Genomic DNA, 13,917 nt, shown 5'->3' with positions numbered 1-13,917 from the left:
ACAGATTGGGCACGGAAGTAGTGTTTGTTTTTTAATTAAATTTGAATAACTATTGATCATCAAGTCAATAATCAGCACTGTTCGTTCTATTATACTGCAATCCAACACAGTCAACTGTTCGCAGAACTTAGAATAGCTTTGTTTTTATCAAAAACAAATGACAACGGCACACTGTATCTACCTCTACACCATTTTAAAGAATTTAAGGAATTACAATTTTTTGGTTGTATACTGTACTGTAGTTTAATTACAAGAACTGATTTACCAGCTGCTTTCCACAACATGGAGAATTCTATTAACAGAGAAGGCAAAATATGATGGTGATAAGATGTCATAAGGTATGCTACACCATGGTGTGGCCAAGCAGATGATACTGTATTGCTACTACCCTATGTACGCTCACAGCTTTCCCGTTACCCAGGATTAGAGTTTCAACCAAGCACCCCGCCCCCCCCCTGCTTTGTTGGTGGCCTTCCAAGACCACCCCTCTTTTACACACTCTCGCTCTCTCACTCCCTTCTATTTCCCCCCCTTCCCCCCAATGTATTTCCCTCCCCACCTCTGCCTCTCACTTATTCCATACTTTAAGGGTACTACTACTACTTACAAACTATGGGCATTCCATTTGAATGGCCAATAGCTAACATTGTGAGGAGCATAGCTCCTTAACTTGACCAAAACAGCCCTGCAGCTTCCTAAATCCCTCATTTAGAGCTCTCAGTGTACGCAGGCCCAAATATGGTAGAATCTTTGCTAGAACGTACAATGTAAGGTATTTATAGCACTGGGAATTAAAATGTATTTTCCAGGATTACAAGGCACAGGAACTCCGAGTTCTCCCACCCCAGAGAAGAGCCTTTACAACTTTGAATACATTTGTGAAAAACATTAGTTGGCCACAGAGAATCCTGTTCAAGTTTCGTAAAAAAAAAATCATTTTAAATAAAGAAGGTTATATAATTCACCCCATTTTAAGTGAAATATTGAAGTTGACAACCTGCAATAAAATGGGTTATTGAGAATCGGTCATAATCGGTGAGACGCAATACAGTTTAATACTTGTATTACTATTGAATAAATCACTTTGTTTTCTCTTTCTTTAGGGTGAAATCATTGATGTGCAATATGGGACTGTGGAAGATCTAAAAAGAGTAACACAAACAAAAAATGTAACAAACAACTTCGCTCTGTTAAAACTAGGAGTTTTACCTTTATTGTACAAGGTTAGTAAATCCTGTATCTTATTTTGACAGATACGTCTTCTGCTCACAACCACATTTTTAAGTTCGCCGTTTTAGCCATCGAGACAACGGTTCTAATGTTCTGGGGCAGCTCTAGCCTGTAATATATATATATGATTTTATTAAATAGCATTACATTGTGACAGTGCTGGACATACTATACTGTAGAATTTTGTAGGCACAAGTCTCTGCTCCATAGAATTTACAATCTAATTGTTACTGCTTTCAGCATATGGAGATTACGTTACCAGTGTCACTGGAATTTAAACCGAGTACACTTGCAGTCGCAGTGACATTACTCCCGTTATACTCTTTCTCTTAGAGCAGAGGTGGGCAACTCCAGTCCTCAAGGGCTACCAGCAGGTTATGTTTTCAGGATATCCCTGCTTCAGCACATGTGGCTCAATTAGTGGCTCAGTCAAAGCTGTGTACTACCCCACACATAGCTTCATCCCTCTGTGGAGACATTTGTGCTATGTACAGAAAATTAAAAATGTGGCGATTAGAGACGGGCAAATTGTTTGGCCGGATTTGAATCGGCCGGTTCCTTTGGTCCGCGGATTTCGGCGGGTCAATCTGAAAAAGGGCGATTCGCGTTTTGCAGAATTTTTATTGTTATTACCAATACACTCCGCGGATTCCGCAACCCAATTGTTAAGATTCCGCCAACGGATCGCTGAATCCACGGATTGGATTCTACAAATCCGTCAACAGGTTTTATCCAATGGCGGTTTTTGATTAATCCATATGGATTAAAACCGACCAAATCCATTTGTGGATTTTGGGGGGAAATGCAAGAAAATCCGGGATACTGAACCAGATGCAAAACTTCTGGCAACCCACACTGAACCAAAAATATAGGGAAGTATTACAAAAATACTACATGATAGATTTATGTTGCTATCCGACAATCTAATTAAGGTGAGCGGTATTTCCACTTGCTGTACATAGATTTTGCACATAACCTATAATTATAACGTTATTCATGGATCAGAAAGGAATGTTGCTATGGTGGTGGAGGCTAGAACAGGGAAGAATGTCATATTGCTTGGCATAGACACAGGACTATCTCCGATATGAAAGAAAGCCCACGGTGGGATAAGGTACGTGGTCTCACAACTGTGTTGGTGCTATATAAAAAAAAAGTTAACCTATCAGAGTCGTCCAAACGTGACTGTGCCAAACTCTGCATAGCGTGCCTATATCTCTTTAAATACAAAGAACAATTCAGCCACTCGTGTTACAGGTGCAGCTAAATATATTTTATTTAAAAAGAAAAAAAACTATTGGATTCCACAAATCATCCATTTGTAAAGCTATAAATCAGCCTCTAGGAAATCTAGTACTCCATACTTCCTATACTTTATGAGGCACACTGTGCCTACCCTTGTCCCGGTCGCTACATTACAGTACTTGGTAACTATTGTAATTTTCTCTTGTGCTTAAACTCCTCTCTCTTTATTTATCGATATGCCTGTTTGTGCAATTTGTCCATCTAATATGATTTAAAAATAATGAGAAAGGTTTGGTGGGGGGGGGGGGGGGGAAAGAGGCAAAGAAGAATGCTTTCATATTTGCTACAGTACCTAAAGGGTTAATACTCCTAACTAGCTACCTAACTACCCATTGTATGCCATAGAGGTATAACTTATTTATTAATGACATTGAGGTTGGCATAGAGAGCAAAGTCTCCATCTTTGCTGATGACACTAAATTGTGTAAGGTAGAAAATTCAGAGAAGGGTGTCATTTCTCTCCAGAAGGACTTGGATAGACTGGAAACTTGGGCAGGTAAATGGCAGATGAGGTTTAATACAGATAAATGTAAGGTTATGCATTTGTGAAACAAGAATTACCAGGATCATTGATTGAGCAAAACAAGGTAGATTTAAATTTCACTGTGTGTAATTTATTTGGTGTAAATTCACTTACACACAAAATACAGATGAAAAGGCACACTTACTTTGGGGCTGGGGTTGAAAACTAGACATTCCTAGGTGCAAGGAACTTTTTGGGAGGGTTTTACTCTGACCGGGACTTAGCTCGGAATCTCCTGGAACCCAAATCGGCATAAAATTCCATACGCACCGCTACTTTCTCTTCTGAGAACTTGGTCCCTCTTGACCGCGAGCCAGCCCAAATCTCCTGGAACTCAAATCAGCATAAAATCCCAGCTGCGACCGCTATGTTCGATTCTGAGAACTTGGGCGCAAAATGCTGGACTTAGTCTCTAGCGGGCTGGCTTTTCAGGCTTGAAATCGAAGCCGGTTGCCTTGCTATTCCAAACAAAGCAACTTTGAAAGCTGCCCACAGTCTTTCAGCTTTGACTCAAGGAACACCCAATATGATTGGCTCATGGCTTCTTATAGTATTCCCTGCTTCATTCATAAAATAGAAGCAGACCTGACAGCCAATCAACACGTGGAAACGTTCTCAAGCAGCCAATCGGAGCCAAGCCGGGTAGAAAAGCCGGGTCAGCTGGAAATTTGAAATAGCCAAGAGACATGCGCGAGCCTGCCACATCTCCCCTCAGCTATCCCAATGCCACCCGCTGGGTAAGCACCCCTAGGTCTGGCAGAACAAGTGGCATCCCAGAGGAGTGCCATTGATCTCCAGACCTAGTACACCACCTTTCCCCACTAACCAAATGCCAATCACACCTCTGGGCATCCTCTTGCTGCTTTGAACTCTGATGTCCAGCAGACATACAGTACTGGCGCCAATGGGTTTGTTTGGGCTGCCTGTTGGAACATTGGTTCCGAATGTAAAACATGCTGAAATACATTTTAATAAACCCTGAGTCTCAGGGAACCCCATCAGCTATGTGGGACTTTAGGTGAGAATCTTGGGGTTTGAAAACTAGGAGTCTGGGAGACACTGTATGGCCCCAATGCAACTCACCCTGGGTACCAGAAAATAGTGCAAGTAAGCCAGGGAGAATTATAGAGTCTCCGGTAACTTTGTCCCAAGACCTCCTGCAATCAAAATGACTTGCGTTTCACCCCAAAACCCTACATAAGACAGACTCCCAAAGTTTGGAGTCTCTAGGGTACAGGGAACAGAAATGGAAAAATTGTCTCTTTATTTCTGCCTTCTCTACACACACACTTTCCCTTTGATTCAGTTTGGACTCTGAGTCCCCCCAACCTTATGGATGGTTGGGCACCCACAAACCATAAACAGTTTGTGGGTCACCTTGGCACTAGCTGTGGTACCCCCTCTTACCCAAGGGATTCCCTCAGCTGAAAGGATACACATTTATACCTGTGCATCATCCTCCTTTCCAAGTTGAGCTGAAGCAGTGCACCCTAGTGGTGAGTCGCGGTTACCGTTTCGGGGGGAAGTATTGCCGGGACTATGTGCCTATACATATCCGAGAATCAGTCATGATTCCCGGACACATTTATTGGGAAACCGGTATCTCTGGACCCCAACCTCCTAGTCACATTCTGTCAATGGTTCCTCCGCAAAAAAAAACTTGAAACTCACCCACTTGCAATCCCTGCTTGATTGCGTGCCTGGAAAGGGAAAAACACCAAACAGGTTTTTATTACAGGAAAAAATCTCTCCTGTTTCTCACATCAGGCTTTTCTCAGAGTCCTGATCAGCCAGGTGGAGTCTGGTTGATTGCCTGTGTGCAATTAACCAGCTCGCTGCTGGATTTAGAGGCAGGTTCTCTCAAACAGTGATAAGTCCCTGTTATACACACCTTGAATATGGAGTACAGTATTCACGCTGCGGGGTCCCATTCAGAAACATGAACCCCCCTTCTCCCTCCCCCCCCCACCCCCCCCCCCGCAGCTTGATCGCGGCAGACATTGTCCCAGGGGTAATGGACTTTTGTAAAGCTATAAATCAGCCTCTAGGAAATTTTGCTTTTTCATCTGCGGTGTTGGGGACAATATGGCTGCGCTCATGGTGGGGGCGCTGTTGCCTGCGTGCGCACTTTGGGGACTCTTACCTGATTTGCTATTGCAGTTTCTCAAGTGCCCGCGGCGCTGCGTGCGTCAACGCTGCTACATTTTGCCGGGACAAGTCAATTTGAGATTTTGGGCTGCAGTCGCGTGACGTCAGCGTCACGTGAGCGGGTTCAGCCAATGAGGGCAAACCAGCTCCGTGACGCGTTCGCCACATCCCCCTCCACGCCCCCGATTGCCTCCCCAATATCCTGCAGCCTAGTGCATACATCGCGGTGGCGCGCACGGTAGAGCGCGCCCATGCCGCCACCATGAGCTCAGCCTAAATCTTGCTACATCTATATGTTGACAAAAGACAAGGTATATCACATCTGATCTTACTCTTATTGTATTCCAGTTGTACATCTGATGATTGTGTCTATTAAAATTCAATGTCGCTGTACTGTATGTTTTAATAAATGCCGCTGATACAATTGTGTTATTTTGTTTGTTTATTTTCCGTGTGAAAATGAACAATAATATTGGCAGAACACCGAGCACAGGTAGCAGGAGGGAAGGGAAACAGTCATGTTCATTTTTACAGTTTAGCTTGCCATTTAGAAGATAATCAGCAACACTGTACAAAAAGCAGATAATCGTTTCATAATGTTTACAGAGACAAAAAATAACGCAGATTGCTGGCATTTTGCATCACAGATTGGCAGTGAAAAGGTCAGAATGAATATGAACGACTGTACGCTAAGAAAGAATCACAGCTTCCAAACGGTGTGTGCGAGTCTCGCTATACAGTGAATCAGGAAGGAAATTAAAAGATTGCATGTTGGCAAATAATCAATCCTTAAAATTGATCAAATGATGTAACATGTAAGAGGTTTGCAAACAGGATAGCCATGGATTGTAATGCTGGTCAAATGATGAGTATATCCTCAGAGAAGTCCGAGATAATAAGAGACGGCAAAATATTTTACCATACAGACAAATAATGCCCCAAAATAGCACTTTCTCAATGGCAGAATGATACACAAACGTTTAGACATTCTGCACATTTTTTAATGATAAATAATTGCACTGCTTTAATGAGCTGTTTTCTATAAGGTGGGATACTGCCGCTTCAGTATGTAACACTTTTCCAGGAAGCCAGAAGTTCAGTAACTAGAGATTGCCGAAAGGGTAAAAATTCGGGCCGCCAATATTTAGCAGATTTTCTGTTTATATTTGATTCGCCGGCAAATATTCGCATGCAAAGTTTTTGTTAAAAATAAATCATGTGAATTTATGCAATTCTGCTGGTGGCCACTTTTCACATGTTCGGTTCAACCTCAATATTCGATTAACTCAGGCCCTGAAATATGGGCTTTGCTAGAGAGAGAGAGAGCACCTGTGCACAAAACATGGACACCCGTGAGATATCTGTGAAATATGTTAATAGGTGTGTGTGTGGGGGGGATATATATAGCACTCTGTCTCTCTCTATCTCTCTCTATCTATCTCTCTCTCACACCTCTTTCACCTCTCTCTCTCTGCTCTCTTCTCTCTCTCCTCTGTCTCCTCTCTCTCCTGTCCTCTCTCTTCTCTTTCCTCTCTCCTCTCTCTCTCCTTTCTCTTTCTCTCCTCTCTCTTTCCTCTCCTTTCCTGTCCTATCTCTCTCACCTCTCTCTTTCTTTCCTCTCTTTCTCTCTCTCCTGTCCTCTCTCCTCTCTCTCTCCTCTCCTATCTCTCTTTCTCCTCTCCACTCCCTCCACTCTCTCCTCTCTCTTTCTCTCCTCTCTCTCTCCTCTTAAAGTGGATAGGTAAGATGTATCGGGGGAAAAATGTATAGACAATGTAGGTTGTGATTTCTATAAAAGGCTAGCTCTGTGTCTTTTGAAAAACAATGTATCTCTTTGTATCTAAAACAGAAAAAATGTGATTCTCTGCAGGGTGGGATATTTCATATCTCCTACAGACTGTGCTTTACTGACAGCATTACATAAAAGTAAAATTAAATCCACAAATCTTAATTTCAATTCAAACGTACAACAATAACTTAGTTACCCAGTGATGCCACGGGAAGAAATCTGTCTGAATTGTTTCAATTTTTTTTTTCACTGATCTCCACATATAACATATTGTAAAGCAGCTGTGGTGCTCTTTAAATAATTCCATCAATCTCTTGTCCTTATTTGTAGAACATTCTATCCTCAATGATCTTCAGGGTACTTTTCTGGTTATATTGTCCGCACTCCGCTATACCCTTTGGCACGATCTACTGTATCTAACAATTTCCATAGATACCAGGCTACTGCGTCTTCTTTGTACAGCAGTTACAATTGAAGCTGCAGCCTCCCTAATCAGCATTAAATACACACATTTCTGATCATGTAGTATTTCAGTAATGTTTTTTTTTTAAATGATTAAATTATTATTTTCTGATATTAATGAGAACTTGAAGGACATTAAATTAAATCTGTCTCCTGTTAAACGCTTTGATTTTTGGGATCCCCCCCCCCCCATTTTGCCTTAGCAGGACTGCATTTTTAAATACAGAATAGTCTTGGTTTCAAGGTTTCTTGGAAACCTCCATAATATTTTGTGACTTCTAATAAGAAACAGTCACATCTTGTCTATGCACTAATTGGCTTCCTCTGAGAAAATGAATTGTTGTCTTGCTGTAAAGTCTTTTGTTTGCAATCAATCTAATTGTTCTTTCTCTGCACAAAACTGAATACCTTGTAAGGACTCCAGAGAACCCACTGCATCATTAGTCTATGTTTTGTAACCTAGGATGTACAGTATTTGAACATGAAATATACATATGAGTGTATCTAGCCTGGTAAAAATATTTTGTATATATAAAAACCAGAGAGATGTGAAACACACTGTTCATAACCAAGAGGATATTTTATTTTTTTTAAATTTAGACATTTATAAATGTAGAGTACTCATGTTTTACTTCAGTATAGTATTTTCAGTGTAAATAGCTCACTATTGACCAATATTTAGAGGTATATTTACTAAGCAGTGCCAAGTATAATTCAGGTGAATAGGCCGCAAGGTTTAGCGCCCCACACGCCATTTTGCTTGCCCTGTTACATTTTACATTAGTGATAGCACAAGGAAAATCAATTTTAGTAAAACTGGCAGAATAGATCTTACCTATATAATTAAAAAAGGTTAGAAGAAGAACTTGTGACGTGTACATTATATGCACCCGGGTTTCCCTAGTGTTAAACAAGTGGAACAATGGTGAGAAATACTAGATATATCCAACAGAAATCCCAGTGCTTTCAACGTGATGTTTTTTTCTTCTCAAAGCACGTTAATTAAAAGCAATTAATGCAAAAAATCTACTCCATTTTCATAGATACCAGGCTACTGCGTCTTCTTTGTTCAGCAGTTACAATTGAAGCTGAAGCCTCCCTAATCAGCATTAAATACACACATTTCAGATACATACATGCATGATACATTTCTGATCATGCAGTATTTCACAGTCAGGATAAAGGTTTTCGATTTTACCGCACTCCGTTTAGATAATTACAATGGGTGTAGTTGTTCTTTGTAAGGTGCAGGCAGTTGAAGAGTGGCCGGGATCCCACTTCTGCCACCTGGTTATACTGTAGTTGGAGCTGGATATCTTCTGTCACCGCAATATTATAATAAAGTCTTACACAAAACACTTTAGCATAACAAACTGTTTATTTGCAGGTTGCAAATGCACAACATTTTGTGAATCTCCCTTCCTCAGGTGTAATATTTACATAAGCTATGGAATGGAGATTCCCGTAACGTTGTGTAACCATAATGTAGCATTTCAGCAACTGTGAGGATTTAAAAATCTCCAAATACTTTAGTTTCCTCTATGTAGGACTCTGATGTTAGTTCATTCAAAGGTATCATTCCCAACCTCCAATAAATCTGCAATTGAAAGCGATGGGATTATATTTTCCCTAATAAATCTGGCGGGGTATTGTGTATTAATATTACTTCCCCATGGAGCATACAGTAGCTATACAATCACATCAGCATTTTACAAAAAGGGAAGACTTCGCATTTAGTTTGAATGTCTTATATTCCAATCATATGTTGTAAGCAATTTTGACTTGCACGGTAAGCAATTCCATTATTTTGTTTCTGAAATAAATTAAGTAAAGGTTATTGACTCCAATCAGCTTTTGTTTCTAGGGAATTGTGGTTCAATTTTTTTCTTAATTGGAATTGGACATTGTGAATTTCTTAGTAATGGTTGTGAATTTCCTAGCAATGGTAGGAAAAATCTATCATTTATATATGCACTTAATATGTGTCCAAGATTTCTGACATCTGCCTCACACAGGTAAGTGTCCAGTTAGTCTTTGCTGCCGAAAATTCAATTTTTGAAACATGCTTTTTTTTTTTTTTTAAACAAATTTTAAACATAACGCTGTAAATTGTCTGCAAGCACTTGAAGTATAACTTCTAAATATTGAGGCATGATGGAAAAATAAAAAAATAGGCTTTTCTATAAGAAGAATATATTGGAAAGGATGCAGTACTTGGAGTGAGTATGCTTTTGCTTATGTGGATACTCTGCAATAGTGTAATGATGTTACTGTGCTCAGTTGGATGGCTGCTTTGCATAATGCACAGAAAAGTTGCAATATAGTAAGTAATACAATTATGGTTTTTGTGCTTTTTTAGTTTCTGCACAAAAGTTTTTGAGTGAAAACTAAGAAAAAGCCTTTTTTTTCAGTGTACAAATCTTACACAACCTCTTCAAGTGTGCAATTGAATAAATAAAGTCATGTGGGGTATAGAACTCTATAGTATACAGTAAATGTTAGTCTATGAAGAATCCCTCGTGTCCTCTAAATGGAATCACAACATACAATGTCCGTAGTCCAGAAGCTGTGATGTGGGACATGAATGGCAGTTACCACCAGATCGGGGCACGGTTACTCCCAGCCAATGAATTTACACTTTCCCATAAGGAATATACTATAGCTTCAAGAACTTCTCACTACACCCATGAACCACACAAGCACCGTACACAAAATGGAAAAGGTTTTTGACATGTTTTATTTTTCTTTCCTTTTTTGTCCGTTTTGTTTTGAGCTAAAATTTCCCAAAGAGCCAATATCATCGTTGAAAGTAAAGTTAAGCTAAGTGATGTCATTGAATTTGAAGCGTTAAAGCTCTTGTATAATAGTATTAATATAAATAAACTCAACCTTTTATCCCTTCCTCAGTGCTGCACAGGCTACAGTATATACAATATTAAATTTTGCCAAATCATGGAACCTTCAACAATATTTCACCAGCATTTATACTACGCTACATGGATACATTTTCTCACCGGTGGAATCTTATGCTCTCTTTACCACAGCTTCCATGATCTATTCACCTCTTGCTCATCGCCACTGAGAAACATAATGTTGGCAAGACAAAATACATAGAAAACTCATAAGCACATTTACAAAACATTTGTTTACCTGCTTGTGGAAGCTACTTGTCGTTTGTAAAATCAATTAAAAAAATTGTTCTTCTGTTTAAGGCGCCTTCGTTTTCATGATCTCTGGTCATAGTGACATGAATTGAGACGTGTCCCAAGTATAATATCCTCTATATAATATCCTCACAGTGCCACACCTTGAGCAACAGTAGTATCAATGTAGATATAAATACAGTGATATAACTGACGCAAAATAATCTTTTGAACTTTGCCCGCACGCGTGTGTGATGGGAAATGCAACTAATGATTAAACATTTAATGTGGTTTTCAAAATAGAAAGTAATGCCAAAATGAGCCGTTGCTATATTTGTTGCATTTAATTATGACATTATATATAGAATTGCTTTTGTTGGCGAGGATAGAAAAATTAGTCTAGGACATTTGGTTACTGCCGTTCCACCGCCTCCATATGAGTGCCGGCGCTTTGTCGCGACTCACGCCGTCGCCGGGACACCCCGCCGCTAAGGTAAGTGACTAACCTTTCCTCCAAAAACCCTAATGTTAACCCCTTATACTAATGCTACCTCCTATCATAAGCCCTTACGCCAAAACTCCCTGCCTGGGCGGCCTTACCTTTGGCGTGGCATACTAGCAGCGGGACCCCTTCCTCTACAGCGTTGTGGCAACGCGTCGCCATGCCGCGTCGCGTCCCTTGGGCAACACGCCACTCTGCATAATGTAAGACTCCCCCCTGCACGTCCACAGTACACGCACATGCACCTCCCCCTGACTACCTAGGACCACACACACAACCTCCCCGGTCCCTACCTTGGGTGAGCAGCGGTGCGGTCTGGCGCCTGGTTCGGGAACTTCCTATCTCCCTCCTCCTGCTCTCCTCTCTCCTGTGGGATGGAATTTGGATTTCAGCGCTGACAGGAGGATGGGGCGTGTCCTAAGGCCGGTTCTCCCCTGCCCCTACCCTAAGCCCTCACCCTAAAATCCCCTACCCGAAAACCCTGTACCCTAAGCCCCTATCCTAAAAAACCCTACCCTAACCGCTAAAACCCTATAAATTAACCCCCTAACCAGTTAAACTTACCTTACAAGTGGTCGGCGTCAGGGATTCCAGCGGCGGATCAACTGCCGTGGAGGGTCCGCCTGCGACCAAACGGCAGCGTTCATTTGGTTGCGGCAAAACGGCTGCAACCAATTGTCCCATTCTGTAGAACAATACCGTACAAGGTCTACAATTACTGCACAAGCTTAACTTTGTTTTATTATAGAAAATGATCTGAAAAGCAAGAAGTAAAGCATCATTTTGAAGTAACATCCTAAGTGGCACATCTGGTACTCCCATTTGGTAATTATAGGACATGCAGAGCTAATTAGTAAAACATAAACAAGTTGGTTGCAAATACTTATGATTTAATTGGGGCTTCTGCATAAAAGCATGTTCAGATATTTTTTTCTTTGTCATCTGCAAAAATGAGCCTAAAGTAAGCCCTTAAAAATGGTCCTCTTTGATGTTGACTTGGATAAGCCTACACTAAACAGGTACTGTACCATAAACCTGTTTTGTACCCTTTGCTTACCTTTCGTTAAGGCAAGTGTTCTCAACATCAGTCCTCAAGACCCACCTTCCCTCCTCACCCCCCTCCCCCCCAGGCCCCCAACAGGTCAGGTTTTCAGGATATCCCTGCTTCAGCACAGGAGGCTCAATCAGTGGCTCAGCCAAAGACTGAGCCACTGATTGAGTCACCTGTGCTGAAGCTCAGATGTCCTGAAAACCTGATCTGTAGGGGGGTCTTGAGGACAGGGGTTGATAACCTCTGGGTTAAGGACGTGTACCGTACAGATGTAGCAAAGAACACTGTCTTCGGCACTGGGGCAAGCTGCGATCACACGACCGTAGTTGCCCCAGCACCAGAGGGTTAACACATCTGGGAGGTCTAATCCACTAGCCTGGGCCTCCTGCAGTGCGACCGCGGAAGAACCGGGTCTCCGGAGCCATGGATTTTTTTTTTCTGCCGCTGCTCCGGATACAATAAGTTCGGCTGCATCTGTAAGGTAGAAAAAAAAGCTTGTAAATCTACGACACTGATATGTGAGGGCACATATTTGTTCAAGAATATATTGTGAATACCTTTAAAGGTACAGATGTAGACTTACTGTCCCCTGCGTCACGGACAAACAAGCGGAAGTCAGCCGCAACAGGGACAGCATCTGCCGCGATCGCGCTGTGGGGGGTCCATGCTCCTCACAGGTACCTCCTGCAGCATCAATCCTTCTGTGCTGCGACCGTTATGGTCGCTGCACTGAAAATACTTTCTTCATCTGTGTTAAAGGTGCAAACGGAGCCCTTTCCCCACATTGTTTAATACTAGATTGAAGCAGGGCGTCTCCAGAGCATAACTCCATAAATTTCAGCTCCGGAGACCCCCTGCTTCCTGATATACTTACCTACAAAGGCGGTGATGGTATCTCCGGCAGTTTTCTGCAATGTAAAGCCCCCAGACACATGAGCCAATAGGAAGCCGCACCAGGTGACGTCAGAGCTTCTGATTGGCCCGCAGGACCTGGGAGCTTTGAAAAGCAGCCATATACAATAGTGAACCAGTGAACCTTGGAGTGACTACCGGCACCCACCTCCGGAAGCAGGGGGTCCCGGGAGCTGAAATGAATGGTGTTCTGCTCCGGCGTCACCTGTTTCAATCCTGTATTGAAAAAAATGGAGAAAGACAGCTTGGATTGCCCTTTTCAGTTAATTCTCAGTCTTGTCAGATAATGCTGCGTATTCTTTTTCACCAGCATCCTGAACCGCCCAAAAAGTGGCCCCATACAGCCCTACATTATTTGGGAAATGAAACAGCTTGTGGGCATTTCCTGATCAAGCGACTGTTTGCTGAAACTTTACTTATTTGCTGAGAACATGCTGTAATAAACTTGCAGAGTGGTGTCTGGTCGGTTGCTTTACCTTGGTGCAACACCTGTATTTCTACTGTGATTTCACTGAACATGGAAGACTTCAGGCAGGTTTAAAGATGGGAAAATCGCACCCTAACCTCAGGTTACAATATTTGCAAAACATTTCCAGCATAAATGTTCGAAAATCAAATGATTAATAATGATTTTAGTCTGAATTTTTTTTAATTAACGCATCACTTAACTCTGACCTATTGAATATATTATTGACATTATTTTAATATAGTTCTACATAGGAACGCACCTTTAAAAGGATTTGTTAAATTCCAACCTTCTGTACATTTGTGTCAAGGTACAGTATATATATTGGTTCTTTGAAATGCAGTCTGGATTCAGATACTCGCAATGCCCGGCCTTTTGTTACAGGG

General features: G+C 41.5%; 1 protein-coding gene across 3 annotated transcripts in view; it reads left to right on the top strand.

The window, feature by feature from the left end:
* NAALADL2 (N-acetylated alpha-linked acidic dipeptidase like 2) overlaps positions 1-13,917 on the top strand; it is a 418,513-nt gene that overhangs the window by 179,925 nt on the left and 224,671 nt on the right. For all 3 annotated transcript variants that reach the window (XR_012788046.1, XM_075570757.1, XM_075570756.1), the window contains exon 4: positions 1,104-1,223. Coding sequence is in view for 2 of the 3 variants with exons in the window: in XM_075570757.1 (XP_075426872.1) it covers positions 1,104-1,223 (120 nt within the window). In the remaining variant the exon portion in view is untranslated. The remainder of the gene's footprint in view (positions 1-1,103; positions 1,224-13,917) is intronic.

The sequence above is a fragment of the Ascaphus truei genome, chromosome 14 (genome assembly GCF_040206685.1).
Source record: "Ascaphus truei isolate aAscTru1 chromosome 14, aAscTru1.hap1, whole genome shotgun sequence".
NCBI classification, from domain to species: domain Eukaryota; kingdom Metazoa; phylum Chordata; class Amphibia; order Anura; family Ascaphidae; genus Ascaphus; species Ascaphus truei.
The sequence above is the reverse complement of the archived record's forward strand: the minus strand, read 5'-3'. Positions and strand labels throughout refer to the sequence as shown.